The 26,419-nt window shown below is 45.6% G+C and overlaps 2 protein-coding genes across 14 annotated transcripts in view; one reads left to right on the forward strand and one right to left on the reverse strand.

The window, feature by feature from the left end:
* The window catches only part of LOC133504002 (oxysterol-binding protein-related protein 1-like), a 74,483-nt gene that overhangs the window by 34,467 nt on the left and 13,597 nt on the right, over positions 1 to 26,419 (reverse strand). For 8 of the 9 annotated variants that reach the window (XR_009795878.1, XM_061826091.1, XM_061826090.1 and 5 more), the window contains 7 exons: positions 16,423 to 16,508; positions 14,001 to 14,145; positions 10,139 to 10,206; positions 10,020 to 10,064; positions 5,949 to 6,022; positions 3,977 to 4,040; positions 179 to 328 (listed from right to left, as the gene is read on the reverse strand). Coding sequence is in view for 8 of the 9 variants with exons in the window: in XM_061826091.1 (XP_061682075.1) it covers positions 179 to 328; positions 3,977 to 4,040; positions 5,949 to 6,022; positions 10,020 to 10,064; positions 10,139 to 10,206; positions 14,001 to 14,145; positions 16,423 to 16,508 (632 nt within the window). In the remaining variant the exon portion in view is untranslated. Of the gene's footprint in view, positions 1 to 178; positions 329 to 3,976; positions 4,041 to 5,948; positions 6,023 to 10,019; positions 10,065 to 10,138; positions 10,207 to 14,000; positions 14,146 to 16,422; positions 16,509 to 26,419 lie in introns of those variants that run through there. The other variant, XM_061826097.1, reaches the window with a different exon arrangement.
* Positions 215 to 25,721, forward strand: LOC133504004 (GTPase IMAP family member 8-like). Of its 5 annotated transcripts, none has more exons than XM_061826109.1 (5): positions 215 to 348; positions 17,267 to 17,386; positions 22,370 to 23,080; positions 23,990 to 24,676; positions 25,544 to 25,721. In XM_061826109.1, exons 2-5 carry the CDS (start codon positions 17,371 to 17,373, stop codon positions 25,687 to 25,689), a joined length of 1,560 nt encoding a protein of 519 aa, XP_061682093.1. In that variant the 5' UTR covers positions 215 to 348; positions 17,267 to 17,370; the 3' UTR covers positions 25,690 to 25,721. The 5 variants fall into 5 exon arrangements, with proteins under 5 accessions (XP_061682093.1, XP_061682091.1, XP_061682090.1 ...); XM_061826107.1 differs by lacking the exon at positions 215 to 348 and adding an exon at positions 14,031 to 14,171 and having other exon boundaries at positions 17,273 to 17,386; XM_061826106.1 differs by lacking the exon at positions 215 to 348 and adding an exon at positions 14,033 to 14,171.

Raw genomic sequence — 26,419 nt, forward strand, 5'->3', positions numbered from 1 at the left:
AAACCCCGACTCTGTCTAAAAACCCTACTTAAAAACCTTGACTGGCGGCGCCAAACAAAACTCAAGCGAACGAGTGAAGGGGGGTGCGAGTGGGGGCATTTCCACAGCGTGATCCTTGTGCCACCCCCTTGTCTGGCTAATGACTCTTAATTGCTTGTTTGTGTTGTGCGGCGACCACCTGCAGGGCGTCGGCTATCCGGCCCGGCGAGGAGCCTTCCTCTCCCCCTTCCTCCTCCTCGTCATCGGCCCCCCGCCGGCGGTCCTTCTCCTGGGAGCGGCAGTCGTCCGTGCTGAAGCCACAGTGCTCGTCCAAAGCGTCCATCCAGGCCTGCGAGTCCGCAAGAGGGGGTAAATTTCACCACAAACGCAATATTCTTTTCAAAAATACACACACCCTAACACTGGTTTAAAACCCGACCGACCGTGATGAGAAACCCGAATTTCAAACCCTAACCTCCTACCTAAACCCTGCTTCAAAACTTCGACCGTAATTCCCAGTTATTAACCCATTCGTGGGCAGCGTCCCATTTTTGGGACGAGATTATAAACGAGTAAAGCTATCATATAAAACCATAAACGGAAAAGAGGTGTTATTTCCTTGATTGTGACTTTTATCTCAATAAGGTAAAAAATTGCCACCCTGCCCATGAATGACGCTTTCAACCCTGCGGAAAATGCGGCGATGCGGCTAATTTGTGCATTTTTTTTCTAACGGCCGCAAGGGGACACTCGAGCGGGAAAGAGACCGGTGGAATATATGTGCCGAGGAACTGACTTTTACCGGTCTGGCACTGTTAGCGCTGCACTAGCGTGTTACTGCCGTGTCTCAGTGATTTTTACCAGTATGTTTTTTTTTAACCAGCCCTGTTAGCGCGGCGGTGCTTGCGTTAGCGTTTTCGCGCAGCGGTGGCGCTAGCATTATTGTGCGCAGCAGCGGCGCTAGCATTAAATTCTCTGTGTGCCATCTTTGTAAATATCTGGTGTTTGAATGTGGGCACTTGCAGCTTTTACACAGTTGCGGCGTATGTACGTACCAAATGGTATTTCCTTTACAAACGTACTGGGTGAGGCTTATAACCAGGTGCACTCCGTAGGCCGGGAATTACGGTACTTTATTCCAAATTCAAAAAGCCGTACCCTGTCCGAAAACCCCATTTTAAAACCTCATCCCCGTCTTGAAAGTCTTCTTTGAAACCTTAAACCTGTGCTAAAACCCGAACTAAGGCTTTAAAAACCTACTCTTGAAACCCTAATTTGAAATGCTGACCCAGGTTTGAAACCACATTTTGAAGCCTTAACCTCTAACCCTTGTTTGAAACCCCAATTAAAACCTTCACTGCAGTCGTGAACTGTAATTTGAAACCCCAAACTTTGAAACCCGAACCCCATCTTGAAGTGCTTAACCCACAGGTGTCAAACCCGAGGTCCCGGGGGTGGGGGGGAGGGCGGATCCCAGCGACTTATTTTATGTGGCCCACGAGGTTTTTTTTGGGGGGGGGGTAAAAATACCGCCGGCACGGTGGATCAGTTGATAAAGCGTTGTCCTCACAGTTCTGAGGTCCCGCGTTCAATCCCGGACCCGCCTGCGTGGGTTTACTCCGGTCACTCCGGTTTCCTCCCACACTCCAAAAACATCCATTGATTGGAGACTCTAAATTGCCCCTAGGTGTGATTGTGAGTGTGATTGGTTGTTTGTCTCCATGTGCCCTGCGATTGGCTGGCAACCAGTTCAGCGTGTACCCCGCCTCCTGCCTGTTGACAGCTGGGATGGGCTCCAGCACTCCCCGCGACCCTCGTGAGGATAAGCGGTGAAGAAAATGGATGGATAAAAATACCACATTTGCAAATCGTCCTCATTAATGATAACATATGAACGTATATTACTGACATTTTTCTTCTGATTTCAAAACAATCTATCAATCAAGTTGTCGTACATATGTAATAACACGAGGCAACCAGACATTTATAAGCGTTGGGAGACACGAACGGCCCTCCGAGAGAAATCATAATAACGCCAATATTCCCTGCAACAAAAATGACTTTGACAGCCTCTCCCTGCGCCTCGTTTGAAACTCAATTTGAAACCCTAAGCGTCATTTCAAATTGTTACCCCGGTTTAAAAGCCTAAATTCCTGTCTCGGAACTTGACCTTGGCTTTGAAAACACAAAACAAAACGCCATTTAAAATCCCAAGCTCGTCTGAAAACTCCTGCAATTGTGGACACTCAAGTGTGCGTCTATTGAAATCCTTTTGCTTGTCAGCTTGTTTTGACATGGGGAGGGTGGGGGGGGCGCATCCAAAGCTCGTATTAGCAGCGTACAAACAATGACAAACAAGGCAGCCATTGACTCCCCCCCCCCCCCCCCCCCCCCCTTCAGAAAAATGTCAGCGTCGCAAATGGCGAAAAGGGGGCCGGCCAAATGCGAGGTGATTTGTGTCATGTTTGTTTGAGCGGGCGCAGATGCGACACTGTGTATTCGCGGGAGCTTTACTTTTCAACTCGTCGCCTGAGTTCTGACACACACACACACACACAAAAAAAAAAAAAAGTTGTCAACGGAAGGTCACGCCTGCAAATTGATGGCGCGGCACGGAGATTACATTGAAGGAAATGTAAAAGCGTCAAAACATCAAAGCGTACTTTTCGCCGTCGCCTCGGGCTGCGTTTTTTTTTGGGGCGACGCTTTGAAGTATTGGACGCTGTCATCTGAGCACTTAAGGGTGAAGATGCAGCTATCTTTCGATCGGATCTTCAACGCCGAAGAGGAAAAAAAAAAAGATCAAGTGGTGGGGGACAAATAGAGCACAAAAAAACCTTGGAATTATTATTTGAAAAATATATATGTATTTTTGTAAATATGGTATGGGGTCAATATTGTAAAATGTAAATTTATCAAATTTAAAAAATGATATTAAATCAACTAAATGATATTGACAACTAATGATACAATCAATTAAATATTAAAAAATATTTTGTAAAAATTATGCAGCCTTGATTTTATACGGTATGTCTAAATGCTAAAACAGCCACGTGTGATTTTCACAATGTTAGTGATTTAAAATAACTGTAAAGACGCCTTCAAAGACAACTCCATTGAGCCATTTTTCTTGACCATTATTGCTCATATTGTATGAAAATATGATGCAATTTTTTCCTGTCTGCCCCGTGATTGGCTGGCAACCAATTGAGGGTGCACCCCTACTCCTGACTGAAGATATCTGGGATTGGCTCCAGCACTCCCGTGTCCCTTGTGAGGATAAAAGCCTCATAAAAAAAGGTGAATGAATATTTTAAACTCAAATGTCAACCGTTACTTTGAAACCATATCTATAACTTGAAACACTTCTTTAAAACCTTAGTCATTTTTTTGTTTTAAAACCCTACTATGAAACCCTAATTCTAGACTGCAACCGTCAAGCTTGTGTAAAAACCTGATTTTGAAACCCTAATCCTTCTTTCAAACCTTAAACCAGTCTTGCAATCCCAACGTGAAACCCAACTATGACACCTTAATCTCGGTTTGGAAACTCTCATTTGAAACCCTAATCTCATTTTGAGGCCCTGATTTGAAATGCTGACCAAGGGAGAAAACCGCTGTTTATAACACAAACGCTGGTTAGTGAAAACCTTACTCTGAAGGCATAACTGTAGTTTGAAACCCTAATTTTCAACCCAAACCCAATTTTGAAACCCTGAATTTTGTACCCTCCTGTGAAACCCTCACCCTGCCCCGAAACTCTCAAGAACTCCTCGAATCCCAAACCCGTAGTTGATTCCCTAACCCTAATTTGAAAGCCGAGCCCTCGTTTGAAATGCTAAATCAGCCTTGAAGCCCAAATTTGAAAGCTCGTTTTGAAATCATCAACCCTTGTTTAAGAGCGTACTTTGAACAACCCCAAAAGAAAGAAAGAAAGAAAGAAAAAAAAAAAACCCTTTAAGAGTTAAAAGGGACTGTGGAGCTCATGTGTTCTCACCAGGCACTGAGCGCGACTGAGGGACTTGCATCCTTGCCTCCTGACGTTGGCAGCGGCGTCAGACCTGGAGCAGCAGGCGGCACGCACCGGCAACAAAGCACACTTGTTAGCGCATGCGGCAATCTGTCATCTATTCTTCACAGTCCTGTAATCTCGCCTCGCTCCTTTTCTCTTGAGAGCGAGCGCCGGCGGAGTTTATTCTAAAATGTGCGTGCTTTCAAGTCTTAGTTTGGCAGACTTGTGATTGGAGACATTAGCACTGTACTCTTCTGCTAGCTTGTTGTGGGCTTGTTTAGGCCTGCGGTTAAAGGGGGAAGTCCGCTCATTGAAAATCACAGCGTATCAGATAGGTCATGTCATTGGTACTGTAACTTTAAAATAAAGATGTTCATCAGATATCGTTTTAAGCTTGTTTATATCGACAATTTTGAATGTTCCCGATTGCTGACATTTTGACCTACGTGCGCGATGTGACGTGTCGTGCTCAACCCGAGGCTTGGTTACGTTCATACGCTGATTTTTCGGATTTATCCTCATCTGATGAAGAAACAGAAGTATCGGTTGATCGGGAAGACGGAGGAATACGTCCATACAGATTTCAACCTGTGGCTGTCAATAATGATGAACATTCAGATGGTTCTTCAGACGGGAATGACGCGGAGTCTGATGACTCGGATAAGGCCTACGCACGGGACATAAGTGCGTAAACGAAGGATCCCGGAGCTCCAGGAGCTGGCCGCAAGCGAGCAAGCTACGGTCGGCAGCGAGCGACATCTAACAGCCGGCCGTGGGCCAGCAAACGAGCTACGTCCGGTAGCCGGCCGCGAACGAGCAAGCTACGTCTGGCAGCCGGCCGCGACCGTGTGAGCAAGCGAATTACGTCCAGCTGCGAGCGAGCTACGTCTGGCTGCAAGCTACGTCCGGTAGCTGTCTGCGAACGAGCGAGCTACGTCCGGTAGCCGGCCGCGAACGAGCAAGCTACATCCGGTAACCGGCCGCGACCGTGTGACCAAGCGAATTACGTCCAGCTGCGAGCGAGCTACGTCTGGCTGCAAGCTACGTCCGGTAGCCGTCTGCGAACGAGCGAGCTACGTCCGGTAGCCGGCCGCGAACGAGCGAGCTACGTCCGGTAGCCGTCCACGAGCGAGCAAGCTACGTCCGGCAGCCGGCCGCGAGCGATCTACATTCTGCAGCCGTCCGCAAGCGAGTGAGCCAGCGAGCTACGTCCAGCCGCGAGTGAGCCAGCGAGCTACGTCTGGCTGCGACCGAGCGAGTTAGCGCTGACGATAACTATGTTGGAACGGAACCGAGCCTCAGGTCGAGCACATGACACGTCACATTGGGCACGTAGGTCATGTGACTCGCCAAAATTTTAGTGACCGGGAACATTCAAAATTGCCGACATAAACAACATTAAATGATATCCTATGAAAATCAATGACATGATCGATCTGATAGATTTTTATTTTCAATGAGTGGACTTCCCCTTTAAGGCGACGGCCAAGCTGTGCTAGCTAATGTCCGGAAAAGCCGACTAGAAAAACGGAACATTATTTGGGGTTAATCACTTTAAATGGCGGCAGTTGTATGCTGACTCCCATTTAAGATGATTTGAGTGTGGACACAACCACGTCCACAGTTATGACAGGGTGTGCGCACTTGTGCTACCACGTTATTTCACCTGTTTAGTTTCATTTGTATTGGTTATAGCTCACAGTACAATGCATATTTTATCCAAAGCAAAAAATGACTTTGACATCCCGACTTTTTACTCAAGTAGCTTTCGACAAGGTGACTTTCTCTGCTGGCAAAGTTGTTATTATTATTATTATTATTATTTTTTTTTTTTGGTGTTACTTTTACTCAAGTACGTATTGTCGGGTTCTTGACACGTGACCCGATCCTCCGCCTCTTTGCCCCTGGGGGCCATCTTTCTAATCAAAAGGCGAGCAAGGTCGGAGCCGCCGCCTACCGCTTGGAGTACCAGGACAGCACGCCGTCGTGGAGGACCACCCAGCAGGACCGCCAGCCCAGAAATCTGGAGCTCTGCGGGGATGACACGCGAGGGGTGAATTCAAACTTGCAGAAAAACACTACTCGCGTGATAACCCAATATTCTGTCGAAAACCAAGAGCAAAGAAATATATGTACACAGATGTATGCTGTGGACTAATTCACAAATTTATTTTATGAGCAAAATTTATTAATTTGAAGACAAATGAATCATATAGCACATGTGGTATATAAATGATCACGTGTAGCGTGGCATTTGTAAACAATTTGATGTCTGGCAAACAATGCGATTATTTTCCCCCTATTTTTCTATATTGTAGCTTGGAGTTTAATTTGTACGATATTTACAAGTGTAGGAAATAAAAATTGCCCTGTATCTTTTTAAAGTTTGCTATAGTAGTAATAGTGGCATTTGTTGGTGTATAATATTCACACATTTCCATTGACACTAAATGGTACACACAGGTTGTACATATGTTATGCAGTACTACCTCTGTTCTCGACCACAATCCGTTCCAGAAGGCGGTTCGAGAAGCGATTTGTTCGGAAACCGAATCGATATTTCTCATTACAATTAATGGAAAAAGAAATAATGCGTTCCAAGCCTAAAAAATGTCTTTTTAAAGCATTTTTTTTAGCTTTTCCTGATAATAAACTGCATAATAGAAATTCATGTATAGTTTAAATACTTTATAGAATAAAATGATTTAAGAATTACATTTATTTTTTGCTCTAAGTGTATGCTTTGGTCGTAAAGTAGGCTAGGCTGGGAGTGCATTGCCGTTTCTGTTGCGACTCGGCCCCCAGCAATGTAAAGTTTGTTTTTTTTTGTATTAACAAAAGTGTAGAATAACTAAAGGGGAAAGAAAATACATTTATTTTTACAAAAAGTAACGTACAAAAACATTGACTCGTAACTCGAGGTAACGAAATCTTTGAAACAAAACAAAAATGCGGAAATGCTAATGGAACAGAGAATTATTAAAGTTCGCAAGAAAAAAGCAATGCAAAACTATCAACTATCAAATCTCTCTCTCGGGTTTATTTCCGGGTTTTGTCGGGGGCGTTCGAGTACCGATTTTCGTTTGAAAACCCAATTTATTCAAGAATGGTTACGTTCGAGAACCGAGTACTCACGTTTAGAAGAACTAATACGATAATGATAACAATAATAATAATAATAATTAGTATAATCATAACACTAATGAATTACTTTCCCCTTTCAACTTATGAAAACATAATTTTCATATCAAGTGTAGTAATAAAGTATTTCATTTTACCACATAGAGTCGTTTCAATACATCCTTGTACATGATTATCTTCATCTGAAAATAAATATATTTGTATGTATTTTTTGTATTATTTGTGATATATTTATTTGATATTCTTTTTCCATTATATTTATATATATTTTTTTTATACAATGCTGCCCCAAACAGCCAGCACCACGATTAGCCCGGTAGCGTCGCATCCACCCAGCACAAGCGCAACTTTGCGGCGTGCAGTACGTCGGCGTGGAAACTTGGTCAAACGCTTCGGTCTCCCCCCGGGCGCGGCCCGTGATCTCCTCTCGCTTCATTGACTCATCATCGTCTCGGCGTTCCCGCGATCATTCAGCGAAAATCAATGGCGGCTTCACGGGTCGCCGTGCGGCAATACAGACACCGGCGAAAACACGCGAGACGCGAAGGCGGCCCGTCGTGCGCTTTTCATCGGGCGCACGTTCGCATCGACCCATTGAAACGGAACGGTCGATATTCTATCGAACCGATTTCAGGCTGCGCTCGGCTTGATGTCTGTTCGAGGCCTTCAGCCGGTTTCCGCTTGGTGACGTACGGCAGAAAATCCCGACAGCGGCTTGAGCCGGGGTCTTGTGAAGTTCGCCGAGGTCTCATGTGACGTCATATGTGCACGATCGGAAATTTAAACTTGGATTTGGAACCTTCACACCCGTTTGAAATCCTCCTATCAAAGTGTAACGCTGACTTGAAACCCTGATTCATAACACTATTTTCAAAAGCCAACCATTGTTTTGGTAAACCGATTACAAACCCTTACAGATGTCTGGAACCTGTTTAGCTATTAATCACAAACCCCAGACTCCAAACTGTAACGAGGAACCCTTCCTTGAAAGCACACAATCATGTCTTCAAACCCTACTTTGAAACCCTAACCCTGGGTTTAGATCCTAGTTTTAAAGCCTAAACATTGTCTTAAACTTCAATAACTCTATTTTGAAAAGCGAGCCCTGTCTGAAAATCCACATTTTAAACACTAACCCATGCGTGCGAAATCCCGACTTTGACGTGGAACCCCAACCCTATTTTAAAACCCTACATTGAAACCCTAACTCTGGTTTTACGCCTTGATTTTAAACCCAAACACTCACTTTATTTCAGACAGATACTAGTATAAGTATTGCTGATACTGATACTGATATTGATACCACTAGTCCACTTTGGTGACCTCAGCATCGCACTTCTGCTCTTTGCGGATGATGTGGTTCTGTTGGCTTCATCAAGCCGTGATCGCCGGCTCTGACTGGAGAGATTCGTGGCTGGGATGAGAATCACCACCTCCAAATCCGAGACTATGGTCCTCGGTCGGAAAAGGATGGCGTGCCCTCTCCAGGTCGGGGATGAGATCCTTCCAAGTGGAGGAGTTCAAGTATCTTGGGGTCTTGTTCACGAATGAGGGAAGAATGGAGCGGGAGATCGACAGACGGATCGGTGCAGCGTCTGCAGTGATGCAGACTTTGTATCGATCCGTTGTGGTAAAGAGGGAGCTAAGTCAAAAGGTGAAGCTCTCGTTTACCAGTCGATCTACGTTCCTACCCTCACCTATGGGAATGAGCACTGGGTCTTGACCGAAAGAACAAGATCCCGGATACAAGCGGCTGAAATGAGTCTCCTTCGTAGGGTGTCCGGACTCTCCCTTAGAGATAGGGTGAGAAGCTCGGTCATCCGAAAGGGGCTCAGCTACTGCTCCTACAGATTGAGAGGCGCTAGATGAGGTGGCTGGGGCATCTGATCCGGACGGCTCCCTGGTGAGGTGTTCTGGGCATGTCCTGCCGGAAAGAGACCCAGAGGACAACCCAGAACACGCTGGAGAGACTTTGTCTCTCGGCTGGCTTGGAACGCCTCGGGATCCCTCCGGAAGAGCTGGAAGAAGTGGCTGGGGAAAGGGAAGTCTGGGTATCTCTGCTGAAGCTACTTCCACCTACGTTCCTACCCTCACCTATGGGCAAGAGTTGTGGGTCGTGACCGAAAGAACAAGATCCCGGATACAAGCGGCCGAAATGACTTTCCTCCGCAGGGTGTCCGGGCTCTCCCTTAGCTCGGTCATCAGGGAGGGGCTCAGTGTCGAGCCGTTACTCCTCTGAATTGAGAGGAGCCAGATGAGGTTTCTGAGGCATCTGATCCAGATGCCTCGCGGACGCCTCCCTGGTGAGGTGTTCCGGGCACCAGAAAGAGACCCCAAGGACGACCCAGGACACGCTGGAGAGACTTTGACTCTCGGCTGCCTTGGGAACTCCTCGGTATCCCTCCGGAAGAGCTGGAAGAAGTGGCTGGGGAAAGGGAAGTCTGAGTATCCTTACTGAAGCTACTTCCCCCGTGAGCCGACCCGGAAAAGCGGTGGATAATGGATGGACGGATAGTACGTTTGATACATAAAATTTCACTTAAATTCATGAAATTGTTATGAACCATAGACTTCTTTTTGATATGCATGATGAATTCACTGGTGTCCGAGTGCTTGCACTGTAGCACCAACCATTGGCGAGGAGGACATAATAATTTTTTATTTGCCTTAAGCGTCAGCGTCTGGTATCGGTAAGCCTTCACGTGAACCCGTTCCTTTGAAATACGCCCGGTATCAGCCCGGTACGATAGCTTCTACGGTACCTGCCCATTTCTAGACAAAACATAAACGTCATCGAACTTTTGAAGTTTCCGCTGCGCTCATGTAAACCGATAGCTTGAAACAAAATCCACAAATAAGGCATCTACGAGGCTCTGGCGTACTTTACCTTCCAGAGGAGTCCCTCAAATTTCTCGGCATGCCGTCTCATCCCCTGCAAACACCAAAAACGGCACTTAAAAAAAAAAGACCAAACAAAAAACCCAAAACCACAATACCTTCACTCACCCAGTGTGTGTTGCCTTCAAGCAGCTTCCTCATGGCTGCATCGCTAGCCAGCTCCAAAATGGTCTGACCTGACAGAATCACATCGAACCCCAAAACCGAAGCCTCATTTCAAACCTTGTTTCAAACCTTAACTCATGTTCGAAACCTTAATCTGAAACCCTGACCCTGTCCTGAAACCCCAATCCTCACCCCGAGCTCTTTAAATATTTACTCACGCTTTTGAAACCCTATCCCTATCTCCGGACTCTTCGTTAAGCCCCAAAATTTAACGAAGCCCCTCTTTGAAATTGTAATCTTTAGCTTGAAACCGCATTTCAAAAACCCCACTTGGAAAACGATAACCGGCTCCCGAACGGTCTGGCCTGAAAGAAACGCGTCGACCGTCGTCAACATAAACGGGGGGGGACGTCGCGGCTAATTAGCACTGTTAGGCCTCTTGTGTAAGCGTCGTCACGGTGATAATCACCGCGCGCCGAGCGTTTAATCAGGCGTGAGAAAGAATACACAGAACCCTCGTTATTTTAATGTTTATCTTTTATTTTTATAATTTATCACCTCCAATACTAGAGTTAAACAATATTTATATATATATTTTACAGTATACAGGGAAATCCGTACCTGCATTCAAATTCGTGATTCGTGAAATGAAAGTGTATGGCTTGTCATAACATTTTGCTGTTTAAAAAGTACGTTTTTCAAGTTATAACGTCTCTTTATCCCATATTTTCACTATCACAGGAGGATCCAGAACACGTTTCCTGTGATAAATGTTTTACCCGTAATGCATTTATGGGAGACGATCTGGTTCACTGTCAAAGGGTTTCTCGGGAGGGGTTTTGAAATTGTCTTTGGAGACGTTCGCAAAATCCCAGTGAAGATATGAAATGGGGGGAAAAACCGCTCCGGATAGTTTGGCGTCGCCAAAAGGTCGTAACGAACGACGTGGCAGGTAAAACGTCAGCGTGCCGCGGCAGTTTGATGTTGCTATGGCATTAATTGGGAGCTGGAGGGAAATCGTGGTGCGAAAACCCAAAACCACACCTTAAAACCGCAATTTGAAACCCTAACATTATCCTGAAAGTTGAACCCTCGTCTTGTAACAAAATCTGAAACCTGTTTGAAAATCCTAATCTGGAACCCTAACCAGTTTTGAAACCCTGACCCAGGATTGAAACAGTAATTTGAAACTCTAACTTGGTTTTGATGTAGTGCTGAATTCGTCACCTTGTCTTGATACAATAATTTGCAACCGTAATCCTTGCTTGAATTTGGAATTTAGAACTATAACCCTTAATCTCCTGCTTTTTCTTTCGGCTTGTCCCGTCAGGGGTCGCCACAGCGTGTCATGTTTTTTCCATCTGAGCCTATCTCGTGCATCCTCCTCTCTTAACACCCACTGTCCTCATGTCCTTCTTCACCACATCCTTCAGATGACACCGTCTGCACAAAATATGTATAATCCACCTCTTGTAGGTCACTCTATGTTCCTGTCTCTTCTGGAAATAAGTGTTCACCACTGCTGAGTCCATCCTTTTGCGAAGTCCACCGCCAAAATTCCTTTGCTGGATGCCATACATCGCCCCTGTTTCCTTCGCCAATATGTCCATTGAAATCTGCACCAATCATAACTCTCTCTCTGCCTGGGATGTTCAGGACTACTTTCGTGGAGTTCCTTCCTGAATTTCTCTTTAAACTCAAGGTCACGTCCTACCTGTGGGGCATAGCCGCTAACCACATTATACATAACACCCTCAATTTCAAATTTCATCATCAAGACTCTTCCTTTTAAATAACCCCTCCTCCATTTCTCTTCCCATCTACTCCATGATCAAATAATTTAAACCCCGCACCTAAACTTCTAGCCTAACTCCCTTTCCACTTGCTCTCTTGGATGCACAATATAGCAACCTTTCTCCTCATCATCTTGTCAACTAACTCCCAGGTTTTTCCCGTCATAGTCCCAACATTCAACATCCCTACACACAGTTGTAGGGTCTGTGCATTCCTCTTCTTCTTCTGCTGACTAAAGGCTCTGCCACACCATGACGTTCTGGTCAACGTTCTCTGAACATTTCAATCGTTCTATTTTTCAGCGTTCTCAAACGCAGATGACACATCTGGCGTGTGATTAACGTGTGTCTAACGCATGACTTAACGTGTGTCTAACACACGAGAAGCGTGTACCAGCGACCAAATATGATACCCCTAAAAACCATTAGCGTGTGCTAACGTGTCACTGGCGCGCGATGAGCGATTTGTCAACGTTAGACGAGCGTGAGACTAAACGGGTGAATAACGACAGAATAGCGTTTTGCTGGCGTGTAATTTTTGCATGGAGGTTCGGGAAACGCACGAATGACCCTCAATGGATGCCAAAAGATGTTCGTTAGACTTTAGTTACACGCAGTGTGCCCTAGGGTTAGTGGTTCAGTGGTCGTTGACAGGTCGCCAGTGAGTTGTTCACTGCAAAGCAAACGATTAAGTAACAACCAAGTAACGCTACAGTAACGACTGACTAACGATAGCCAAACGCGTGCAGCGCGCGGCGAACGTTAGTAAAACGTTCCACGAACGTTCTTGAACGTTCTGCAGCGTTTAAAATTAAACGTTGATGAACGCTGGTCTCTGTGAGAACTTTTGTGCATGTTCAAAACTTTTTTTCCGGACCGGCGTTCTCCGCCGATTCCCAGCGATCATTGACGTTCACTAGCGTTCAAACAACGCTCTTCTGGCGCTATCCCGGCGACCGCGGGCGACTACCGACGTTTCCTCAAACGCTGTAGAACCCTGACCAGACGGGGCCATAAACCACTTTTCTCCGCATTTTTTGTCTTCAACCTACATCATCTGAATTTCTACCTACGCCTTGCAGATTAACATTTCCGGGTGTGGGCGTAGGAAGCCCGGGGCCGCGACCTAACCGTAATGGAATTCGTATGATGACCGCTCATATGTTTGGCACAGTTTTCCGCCGGATGCCCTTCCTGACGCAACCCTCTGCATTTATCCGGGCTTAACTATAACCCTTGATGAAAACCCTAATTTTGAAACTCTTAAGGTTGTAACTCAGATTTAAACCTCAACTTTGAAGCTGTAATTCTCGTTAAACACTAACCCTTGCTTGACCCCTAATTTAAAACCACGACCCTTGTTTGAACTCTAATCTGAAACCCTAACCCTTGCCCAAAACCCTAATTTCGAACACCAACTTTTTTTCAACCCTAAATCAGTTTTAAACCCCTTGAAACCCTAACTCTTTTTTAAAAAAAATCCCAAACCAGATTTACATTGAAACCCAAACCCTGAGTTGAAATCAGTTGTGACTTGAACTAGGATTCGAATGGACGAGGAAAAGCCATAAGCAAATCAGAATCTTCAGGGTTCGTTCACCCCCCAATAAAAGAATTTATGGCCCATCCCATTTGAATTTGCTGTGCATCGTTACTGGGCATGTGCGCACTTGTATCTTATTTCAAAATAGTACAAGGAGTAATGATCTGGCTTACCCTAAGAACGCCCGGTCTCGTCAGATCTCGGAAGCTAAGCGGGTTCGGCCCTGGTTAGTACTTGGACGGGAGACCGGCTGAGAATACCAGGGTGCTGTAAGATTCTCTCCCCGGCTAAATGCGGAGGGGTTGCGTCGGGAAGGGCATCCGGCGTAAAACTGTCAAACAAATATGCGTTCATCTAAGATGACACGCTGTGGCGACCCCTCACGGGACAAGCCAAAAAGAGAAGAAGAAGAATACAAGGAGTAATGATTTGATTCTGATTTAGAAGTCATGCGTCGCTGTCAATATGAGTAACGTATAATCCTAGATTTCGAGGGCGATCCCGGGCTCTACCGTCCTTAACGTCTTACCGTTCTTGTTTATCACACCGGCGCAGGCTCCGGCCCTCAGCAGCTTGGCGGCGCACTGCTTCTGGCCTCGATAGGCGGCGCAGTGCAGCGGAGTGTTGCCCAACTCGTCTGTGCATTCCAAGTTGGGCGGCTTCTTGCTGCTCAGCTACACCCACGCACGCCAGAGAGAAGGCAAGAACCGCCGAATGAGCCAACAGAAAACGGGTCTGCCGACTCCCAAAGGTGTTTATTATCCTGCGAAGAACTGAGCTGTGATACCTTGGATTTTCTATACCTTCAGACGGATGTTTGACGCGATGCTTCGGAAGGCAAACCTAACCCTGGCTTGAATCCTAACTTTAAAATCCTAACTCTTATTTAAATCCCTCACACAGGCTTGAAAATCAAGATCAAAACTCTCGTTTGACACCTGAATCCTGGCAGGAAACTCAAACACGAAACCCTCAACCTAATATAAAACGTTCACCCAGACTTGGAATTCCAATAAGAAACCATAACCCAGGTTTCAAACTCTTGTTGGAAGCCCTACTTAATTTTTGTTGGGGACCACCCTATACTTGGGGTTTCCATCAGAGGGCTGTTAGGACATATAGATGTAAAAATTGCTCATCAAAATACGCCGTACTGTCATGAACCAACGGTGCACGGGCGGACCCAAATGCAGGACTCCCTGACGAGGACATGATGTTCAGTGGGTTTTATTTTTAATGAAAGCTGTGCACGACAACGCAGTCCAAGAAGGCAGGATCCAAAATACAATAAAAATGTTTGAAAACTATGAGTCAACTAAAGAGCATATCCAAAAAGCGTGACTGGACGGAAGGTTTGTTAAACTATTGATCTTTTTTTTTTCAACGAGGTTTGACAGTACAAAAAAAAAAATTGTAATTTCTCAGCGTTATTAAAAGTGAATACAATTTGCAATTTTAGAACACATTTGAGCATGAAACGAAGTATAGAAGGACACAATTTGCTTCAGCGGGCCACGTAAAACAACGCGGTGGGGTGTACTTGGACCCCCGGGCCTTGAGTCGGACACAGGTTCCTGACTTGTTAACCCAAGCCATTGTTGGAAAGACCTAAACTTTGTTTTAAAACCCAAACCCAGAATTGAATCCCTACTTTGAAACCACAACCAATGGATTCAAGCCCCAAATTGAATCCCTACAACTGCCTTGAAAACCTTAATATGAAATGTTACTTTAAAACCCGAACCATTCTTTGACAATTTGAGATCCTGACCCAGGTTTGAAATGATAACCCAGGACTGAAACCTCTTACTCCTAACTCTATTGACGGTCTAGCAAAGCATTCTTCAATACTAAGTCGGTTGGAGACGGCACGAAAATACGTCTCAGAGTTTTGTCCGACACCGTTAAACATTTAGAAGGTGATAATAAACGAAGGTACGTGGAAAAATGAGAAAGACTTGGGAAAGAGAACCCATATTTAATGCCGAAGTCGATGTTTTTGCTGATAAGAAAGTGGACTGTTAACCCGCTTCCGCTTGTCTTGGACAACTGGATCTACACGTGGATCTGGTGAGGAAGTCGTCGAGATTTACACGGAAGGGTTTGGAAGCGTAGAAAAGTCTGGACGCATACGAATACTTCGTTGCTGGATCTGTTCTCAATGAAGAATAAATCCCACATAGTGATGGAGCCACTCGTTTTTTTTCAATACAAATACCAATACTTCAATAAATGACCCCTGGTTTTACACAAACTTGCATTCATTTACTATGGGGAAAAAAAAGACAAAGTTGTCTCCTCCGTACACAGAAGCGTGTTGCGGCCACACGTTAAACTTCGGTAAACCTCTCCATGACCGATTGTATATTTTAATGTTTTAAATACGCATTGGACTCATTTGAGAACAATCCATATTAAAAAAAAAAAAGGAAAAAGTTTGTCGGGAGTGGCTGACCGAAGTTTAACGTGTAGCCGCAACACGCTTCCGTGTACGTTGGAGATGACTCCCTGTTGTTGTTGTTTTTTTTTTTAACGCATTGTTCTCAAATGAGCCAATATTATAAATACGTTTTGGTAATTTAAGATTGAGAAGAATAAGAATAACTCCTACCTGAAGTGTGTGTATTTTGGTCGCGCACCATCCATCATGTTTAATTGCCAAAATCCATCGATATTTTCTGGTCTTTTCACTTTGAATATCTGTCTCGTCTGTTGTACCAACCAACAGCACAACAAGTCTCGGGCATTGTGAATATTCTGCTCCGGTTCAATGTCCCCCACGCTGTCGAGCAGGTCTTTTTGACCTCCAATATGGCGCCGTGAAAACGGTGACGTCACGTGCACGAGCTCCACAGACGGTTTTAGTGGAGCCTAACTTGAAACCCCCGACCCCGGTTTGAAACCGTATTTAGAAATCCAAGCCTATCTTTGAAACGGCATCGAAGACTCACCAGCAGACTTAGAGTGTTGATGTCTCCTTCTCGCGCCGCTTCGAGAAGTCGGCACTCCTGTTTCCTCTCTTCCGTCCTCTCGGCCGCTATAAAAACAAAATGGCGACAAAAGTCACAGAGGAAGCGTGCTGGAATAACCGAGAAACTTGTGGATACTTCAGAGGCAACGATAACCTCATTCATTGACTTCACTCTGTACAGTATAGTACAAAAATATATATGTCAATCCATCCATTTTCTTAGCCGCTTATCCTCACGAGGGTCGCAGGGAGTGCTTGGAGCCTATCGCAGCTGTCAACGGGCAAGAGGCGGGGTACACCCTGAACTGGTTGCCAGCCAATCGCTTGGCACATAGAGACAAACAGCCGCAATCACAATCACACCTATGGGCAATTTAGAGCGTCCAATTCAAGGGGGACTTTGTCGAAAGTAATCGGAGCGGGAGCGCAGATTAAAAGTTAGTAGATGGGGGTTCAGTGTTTCTCTGTATGCTCACCAGCCAAACTCTTAAGCATGAGAAAAAAAAATCTCGAATGTCGAATGTTTGTTTTTGGAACTATTTTTACAATTTTGAGCAGACAGAAGTAAATTATTCAAAATATTTGAGGCATGCACTCTATCAAACCCTTATTTTTTTTAACGTGGGAAATATTTGGAATCTGAATTCTATTTTTAATTCCAACCTCTTACGACAAACCGGTCGGACAGCTTCGCCTCACCTTTCCGCGTTGTCACCCGTGTGAAAACGATCGCTCATTCTGAACACTGCGCCCATGGCGGTACAGGGTGCTCAGGTCAGTCTCATAACTTGTTTTCATATTCATGTCAAATTGTTCCTGGCCAGGAACAGAGCGCTCAAGACCGCAATCGACGTGGACCTCTGGAGAGTCCTGGGGGTTGGTTTGCCTGCCAGCCACTTTAGCACATTTGAGCAGGACCCCAGGAAGAATGGCACACGAGCAGGGTGAGTTGATTTCTACAACTCTTAATTTGACACATAAACGTGTCATCGAGGTGCATGTACATTAGCGTAGACCGAAAATGTATGAAATTGGAAATATTTGAACACCGAGACTCCGCAAGGCTTTTTTTTCTCTTTTCTTTTGCCAAGTCGAATATAAATATAAATACTAATAATAATATAAAACTTCTGTTCACCCTTTTCGAGTGGATGCCGGTTACTTTGGTTAGGTGTGGAAGTAAATATGTGCCACCGGGATTTGAATTAAAAATGCCACCGAAAATGTAATCTTGTAAAATTGACGTGATTTCAGTGATCGCATTTCCGATGACTGTGTTTCACTTTCACTTTTCAATGTCAACAAATGGGCAATATAAAAAATTCAACCTTTAAAATTCATTCAATTCAATCAATCCCTGCTAAGAAAAATTCTATAGAAATTCTACAGACCAACTTGTTCTGTAGAATTTTGTCTGTGATTGTCTATAGAATTTCCATAGAAATTCTATTGGACTTGGGTCCTAAAGTTCTATAGTTGTTTAGAAATGTTCTCTTGAATTTTTTTTAGCAGGGATTGCTGGCTGAAATTTAACTGGCTACGTGTACTTTGGGTCAGAACCCACCAGCCGTTACGCTTTCTCAGTATGTGACGTCATGTGACTCAAAATGCGTAACTGGATTGGCTGGGTGACGGTGGAAAAAACAACAAAAAAAGTTAAACTGAAATACAGCTATTGAAAATATGATCAGTTCAAAATAATGTGAATTTTACAACATAAAATTATCAGCGGCGTTTTTAATTCAAATCCTGCTGACACATATTTATTTCCGTTGGTGGTTTATGCCTTGAATTTTCCATTATTCACAGATGCAGGCCAAAAGTGAAAAGAGTTGCAAATAACGTCACAGAATGTAAAATATAGATTGTGTTTTTTTTTTAATAGGATAATTCCTATACAATCCCCAATAATGTACCCCCAGCATCTTTTAACCAACATAATTACAGATTTCTATTCTATAATACAAAACTACTTATTGGGTAGCCGTATGTCAAAAAAAATCCATGCGCGACCCCCACATCAGACGTGAAATAAAATGTTAAAATGTGGATGTTTATTGCATTCTCTTACGTGGATATTAAGGGGCCACTCTCATGAAATGCATGATTTTTAGCATGTTATTAATGAAAAAATGGCAGCCGACATAGACCCATGCGTTTTTTTCACCACAAAACATGATTTTTGTGACTCCCGCCGTGAAAATCCTCTCGAGGGATTTGTTTTCGAGAACAAGCAGGAAGTGACGCACGGGACAGGAGCGCCCTCTAGCAGACTCGTTTGTTTCTATTAGTTTTACCTCCGGGAAGGTAGCCCGTCGTTCCTTCGTTTTCGTTGCATTGCCGGACATTGCTTGAACACTCGGGAGGATGGATTTACCCTTCATAAGTTTGCAAGAGACCCGGTTCGTCTTGAAAAATGGATTGCACGGTGCAATGGACCGGAGCTTCGTTGGTTCCAATTGACTGGGAGGTGTGTATACAGCTACTAAAAAATATAATAGTTTGGGGCGGACTACGTAATCCGTCTCTCATAATGTTACAAGATCCTTGTATCTATGACAGGACTGCTAAATGTGTCGATGTGCGCGTCGGCTGGCCCGCGAAGGCTGCCGTGACGGCTCGCCGCGTTGTGACGGCTTCGGCTGGGGTGCCGTGATAAGCCACCTCGGCGGCGAAAACGAGCCACCACGGCCGACGAGGCCAGCGGCCGGCCCGGCCTCGTCGGCCGGGGTGGCTCATCTCTTGTCGCAGAAGTGGATCGGACGAGATTCGGTTTGGCCGTGATCGCATATCATCTGAAAGTGGCTCAAAAGAATCGGGTTATATTGCCCGATAACTGCACTCGGTTGTGTGACGTTCTCCTTTTCGAAAGGAGGACGCGTTCGTCTCCCATAGTTAGGGTCCACCGCGTGTTTTCAACGGCGAATGTCTGGGGGGATGTCACGGACAGGAGATACAGCCAATATGGCGAGGGCCATATCCCTATCCATAACTTGAATGACGTCGAATGAGACTCTTTGCGCATGGATGACGCGCTCTCCGCTCATATTTATTTTTTCGTATAGACATTGAAGTGAATAATGTTACATGTATTTTTCATTACAATATCTATTTTTGAATGTTTATAGGGATGACACTTGACCTTTAAGAACAGAGCTCTTGTCATGATTATTATTATTATTAGCGGTAGCATCAAGGGTGAAGGTGACCAGCAGAGGGGTTATTGAGGGACTGAGTGACTCCCGTGTTGGCAGTGAGGAGGTGTTGCGGGATTGGGGGGGGAGACGAGGTGGCCTTATTGGGGAGAAGCATAAGAATGGGACTCGCAATAATGAGACCGGTCGAGATGTCGTTTATAAGGCCGCCGTGCTGGAGAGGTAAATTGTATTATGCATGCAGTGTATACAGCAAAACTGAGGAGGAATAAAATCACGGTCACTGCTCATTGTTTAGTATTCTGTGCTTCGGCGCAATGCAGGAAGGGGTTGGTGGGGGGGGACGAGTCTTCAGTTGTGTGCTTCGAGGGGCCTCTCCATTCAAATTCCAAAGCCGAATTTTGGACCGAGTACGTTCCTTATCGGTAATTCATTGACCGTCAACATGGGCCCCGCAATTTTGTCGTGAGCTGGAAAAAAATTGGAAAACCACTCCGGTTTTCCGTGAAATATTTGTTTTATTAGACCAGTGACACATATTTTACAATTGAAACAGCAACAAAAGTAAATGTCACCAAAAATAGATCCATTAATTGCTGTCTAATAGAAGAGGATTTTTTTTTTTTTTTTGGTTCTGTCTGGCATTGTGCCTCACTGGCATAAATAGATGAATAAAGATACATAATTTCTTGGAATTAATGTTGTAGTTTTTTTTAGCAATTCCATAAAATTAGATAACTTCCCACGGCACACATGACGAGCGCTCACGGCACGCTAATGTACCCTGGCAGAATGTTTTGGCAATCATGGTAAGACTGTGGAGGAAACCCGTCCGCCAAAGTCAATTCTAGGCCTCATCAACGACGGTGACGGGTCTGCGTATTGACAGGAAGTGGCGAGGCTGGACCTCTGGTGTGGTCAACATAACCTGCCGTTGAACACGCTAAAGACTGTAAGGAATGGTTTTGGACTTCAGGAGGCCTCCTTCACCACAGCTGCCCCTCACGCTGTCCAATAGTCTCGTGTCAACCATCCAGACTTTGAAGTTCTCGGGAATTACCGTCTCACAGGACCTGAAGTGGGAGACGAATATCAACTCCATCCTCAAAAAAGCTCAGCAAAGGATCCACTCCTTGCGGCTTCTGAGGAAAGACGGCCTGTCACAAGATCTGCTGAGACGGTTCTACAGTACTGTGTACCTCCGTCACAGTCTAATTTAGGGCTGCCACAAAAAAAAGGACAAACACGGACTGCAACGGAAAATAAAAATCACTGAACAGATTGTCGACACCACCCTACCACACTCGAACTAGGACCAGGGCGGGCAGGATCCTCCACATTCCGGCCAACAGCTCTTCCGGTTCTGTCCATCTGGTAGGCGCGAGCCGATAAAATGGAAATCAAACCATTTTTTTCCCTCTTGCAATTAAGTCATTAAATCGTCATCATTGAACCTACCATTGTCTGCCTTGCGCTGTTGTCGGGACACACCCTCACATCCCGCTGGTCCAATCAGTAGTTTTAATATTAGTAATATAGTGTATATTGTAGAGCAGGGGTGTCACAGTCCTCCGAGGACCGTTATGGTGAAACCATACAAAAACCTGAATCGGCTCATTATCTTTACACGTGAAATTGATGTACTAATTTTGGAATCGGAAATCAAGCGGAATGGGTTTTTCCACCATTGTCCATGTGTCGTAACACAAAAACGGTGACAATGTCTCAATATCATCCATCCATCCCTTTTGTTCCCTGCTTATCCTCACTAGGGTCACGTGGGAGTGCTTGGAGCCTATCCCAGCTGTCAACGGGCAGGAGGCGGGGTGACGCCCTGAACTGGTTGCCAGCCAATCCCAGGGCACAATGAGACAAAGAGCCGCACTCACAATCACACCTATGGGCAATTTAGAGCGTCCAATTAGTGTTGCATGTTTTTGGGATCTGGGAGGAAACCGAAGTGCGCAAAGGAAACCCACGCAGGCACGGGGAGAACATGCAAACTCTGGGATTGAACCCGGGACCTCAGAACTGTGAGACCAACGCTTTACCAGCTGATCCACCTTGCCACCCTCAATATTATCATTTATGACAATTTTGAAATGTTGGGACATATTTTCAGACGAATCATGGATTTTGACACCGATGATTTGCCCTCGCGGACCACATAAAATCACGTGGCGGGCCGGATCTGGCCCCCGGGCTTTGAGTTTGACACCCGCGCTGGAGGACTATCAAACAATTCGTCAGTTTAATTGGACTGGTCTATAACGGGGGACCGCAAACGGGTAAGGACGCTCGAAAAACTGAACAAGATGTGGGGCATTAACGCTCTCTAAGAGTGCACCTTTGCACAATTGGAACTCACGTGATGAATAGTTTTATACTAATTAAACGTCGGCTTGTCCTTAGCGCGCCACACGAATGTCGCACAGGAAGCGGCACCGACTGCCAGAGACAAATGCCTTGTGGGTTGTTACACGCTTTGCCATTAACTCTTATTCTGATTATGAATAATAGTTTGGGAGTTCTTTCAACCTTTCATTGTTGAATTTCTGTGATTTCCGGTATAGCGTCTATCTATGTTTATGTTGCTCTATGTTTTTATTTTATTTTAAGTGATGGAACTCATTTAAAATCAGAATGATTGTAAATCAAGGAACAAAAATGAAAGTAACGCAGATTATATTAGATAGATACTTCACAGATGTTCTCATCTCTCTATTATAATGCCTTCACGAATCTATAACATAACATCATTTTGCTTTCCAGAGATAAAAGAGGTGCCCGAGAGAAGACTGGTGCTGATCGGTGGTAAAAGGGATGGTAAAACCGCTTCAGCCAACACGATACTGAGAAAAGAGCAGTTTGAATCCGGACGGACTCGAACAGCTCAGTCGGAGAGCAGACGTGAAATAGTCGAAGGTCGGGACCTGATGGTGGTTGACACTCCAGGATGGAAGAGTTCTTCCTCCCTCAGCGAGATCCCAGAGAGAGACAAGCAAGAATTTAAACTGCATGCCTTCGAGTGTCCACCTGGACCGCATGGTTTCCTCCTCGTCGTCCCCGCCGACTCCAGGTTCTCCTTCAACGAGAAACTGACTGTGCAGGAACACATGAAGCTGTTGGGGGAACGGGCGTGGCGATACTGCATGGTGCTGTTCACCTTTGGGGACTACTTGGGGAACAGCACCATTGAGCGGCACATAGAGAGCGAGGGTGAAGCGCTAACCTGGCTGATAGAAAAGTGTCAGAACCGATACCACGTGCTCAACAACAATGACAGGAGCGATCCGTCTCAGGTCACTCGGTTGATAGAGAAGATTGATCAAATGGTGGGTGACAATGACAACACCTTCTACGTGGTGGAAGATCACACCTTGAGCACCATCAAGAAGAACCAAGAAGAAGTAACGGAGAAGGCCAAAGAGAGATTGACGCAGTCCTTGGAACAGAGAACGAAAATGAAAAGAATTGTTTCAGGTAAGCAGAGAACGGGTAAAAAAAACCCCGCTAACTTCTTTTAACGTTTGTTCAGTTTGCAGGGAATAGCAAAACATGCTTTATCAGCTCTTTTTGTTCGGATTGATAGGACACACTTTACTATTATGATTGGAAATGTTAGCAACTTCCAATCAAAGCTAAGCTACAAAACATTCTTCTTCTCTTCCTTTTGGCTTCTCCCGTTAGGGGTCTCCTACAGCGTGTCATCTTTTTCCATCCAAGCCCATCTCGTGCATCCTCCTCTCGAACACCCGCCGTCCTCGTGTCCTCCCCTCACAAGATCCATCAACCTTTTCTTTGGTCTTCCTCTCTCTCTTTTGCCTGGCAGCTCTATCCTCAGACTCTCTCGCCTCTGAACATGTCCAAACCATCGAAGTCTGCTCTCTAACCTTGTCTCCAAACCATCCAACTTTGGCCGTCCCTCGAATGAGCTCATTTCTGATCCTATCCAATCTGTTCAGACCGAGCGAGAACCTCAACATCTTCATTTCTGCCACCTCCAGTTCTGAATCCTGTTGTTTCTTCAGAGTCTCTAATCCGTACATCTGTTCTGAGACTCTTCTGTCAACATAGAAGACCAGACACCTTCCGCCACCTGTTCTAACCCGCTTGGACCAGTTTCTTCACTTCCTTCCCACACTCTCCTTTGCTCTGTATTGTTGAGCCCAAGTATTTGAAGTCGTCCACCTTTGCCATCGCTTCTCCCTGGAGGTTCAGTCTTCCTCCTCCGCCCCTCTAAGATACAAAACATTACTTTCTGCAATTGGTGGTCCAAATTAACATTGAATTCATTTTGTAGCTCATCACTAGCTCGGTCACAGGTACAGTATGATGTTCCTCAAATCAGTCTTGACAAAGACTCTCTTGTGTTTTTTCTGACAATATCAGAAATGGAACCCATCCAGGAACTTCGTATGATTCTCCTGGGCAGCCGCTTTGTTGGGAAAACATCTGTAGGGAACACCCTCTTGGGAATCCAAAAAAATGACAAAGGAAGAACAACATTCTCTCAGGTCCTGCAGGGCTCATTGGCCGAGACCAAAATTACAATTGTGGACACTCCTGGTTGGCGGAAAGGTTTTCCCGCATGCAACACACCAGAAATGATCAAGGACAAGGTGCTGCAAAGTATCTTCAAGTGCCTCCCGGGGCCCCACGTTTTCTTGCTGGTGATCAACGCAGATACTTCCTTTAACGCCCGGCACCTGGATGCGGCCACCTCTCACGTGGAGTTGTTCGGGGAGGGTGTGTGGAAACACACAATGGTGGTATTCACCCGAGGAGACCGGCAAGGGTCCCACAGCATAGAGGAATACATCGAGACCGAGGGGAAAGCCCTGCGGTCTCTCGTGGACCGGTGCTGTAACAGATATCACGTCTTGGACTGTATGAACCAATACATAAGCACCCAGATCGACGAGCTGCTGGAGAAAGTCATTCTGACTGTGGCAGGGAACGGACGCCAACATTTTCGACCCGATCAGAAGATGATGGAGGCCCTGATGGAAAGAGAAAAAAGAGTGGAAAACGCCGCCAAACGGAGAAGTCAAGTCAAGGCCACCAGAGGAGACGAAGGTACGATCACGACGTCTTCTGTTCTGAACCGGTGTATTTGGTAGCCCCAAAACACAAATATTTCTGATATTGCGGCTTTTCGTATCGTTCCAGAATCGGCGTGATTATCCAATTTGTAAAATCTTAAGTAGTTTTAGCTACAACTGTGATATTTTACTTTGGTGGCTGAAGGAATTCCTGAAACACCAGGTCTTCATCTGATGGTCACAACAGGTGTATTGTGTCAGAAGTCATGTAAACTGATAGGGAATTTGACACAAATTTTAAAAAGTGAATCCCCCAAGCTTTACTTGAGCTGTAAATTGTGTACGCCCATTTTCCATCCATTGACTACTGTACACGGGCAGAGCACGGAACTCTGCAAAGAAATGCCAGGATTGAGATTCAGAATCCCTAACCATTCATATTCTACTGGTTTTCCGGGTCGGGTCGCGGGGGCGGTAGCTTCAGCAGGGATATCCAGACTTCCCTTTCTCCAATCGCTTCTTCCAGCTCTTCAGAAGGATTGCGAGGTCTTCCCAGTCCAGCTGAGACACAAAGTCTCTCCGGCGTGTCCTGGGTCGTATCCGGGGTTTCTTTCCGGTGGGACGTGCCCGGAACACCTCACCAGAGATATGTCCCGGAGGGAATCGTATCAGATCCCCCAGCCACCTAATCTGGCTCCTCTCAATGCGGAGGAGCAGTGAATGAACTCCTCACTCTATCGCTAACCTAACTTGGCGAAAACAAACAGATTAAAAACTGTTTCTATCCCAACAGTACATAAACTGCTGGACTTTTTTGAGGATTGAGTCATAGTTGGTCCTCCATTTCAGGTCCTGAGAGACTGTAATTCCCAGGAACTTGAAGGGTTAAATCTTGACACAGGGCGGTTAGACAGCGTGAGGGGAAGCTGCGGTGAAGGACGTCTCCTGAAGTCCAGTTTCTACCGTGTTCAGCTCCATTTTGTGCCGGCTGCACTACAGCTTTCTGTCGGCAAGCAGGCTCATCACCGTCGTCGATGGCGCCGATGACTTTGATGTCGTCTGCAAACGTCAGGGGTTTGACAGCAGGGTGAGTTGAGGTGCATTCATTTATGTACGGACAGAAGAGCACCGGAGAAAGGGCCCATCCTTGGAGCGCCCGAGTACTGGTGGTGGGTGTGGATGAGGTCCCCATGGCCTCTCCTGCTAAGTTTTGGCGAGAGCAAGGGTAAAACCTGGATTGGTCATTGCTCGGCAACAATAGACAATATAATTTTATTTTGTAATAAACAATTACATAAACGTTGCACTGTTGGTGTACCGCCCCCTCCGATCAGCCCTTTGTCCATGGTATGGTCGCAAAAACACCTTACATGCTGCCTGTTCATCTTAAAAGCACAAAAATGATATTGATTTTTGGATGTGTGACACACACACTTTATAAATATGTGCTGTTTTTCTGGCCAGTACTGTGTGCAGTATGTTGTAATTTTTTCGTCCACCATGCTGTTCCCCACCCCCAGGTTCTGCCAAAAGCTGAACGAGATGAGAATTTTGATTCTCGGTGAAAAGATGTCGGGAAAGACAACGGCAGCGAACTGTCTCCTGCGGAGCAACGTCTTCCCCACCCAACCGAGCGCCGTGTGCACGGCCCGGGAGGCACGGGTGTCCGGCAGGCGAGTCACAGTGGTCGACACTCCGGGCTGGTTTTGCCAGCTCCAATGCACCTGCGAGAGGGACCGAGAGATAGTCCGAGGTCTGACCCTGAGCCCTCAGGGGG

This window comes from Syngnathoides biaculeatus, chromosome 7 (genome assembly GCF_019802595.1).
Source record: "Syngnathoides biaculeatus isolate LvHL_M chromosome 7, ASM1980259v1, whole genome shotgun sequence".
In the NCBI taxonomy this organism is placed as follows: domain Eukaryota; kingdom Metazoa; phylum Chordata; class Actinopteri; order Syngnathiformes; family Syngnathidae; genus Syngnathoides; species Syngnathoides biaculeatus.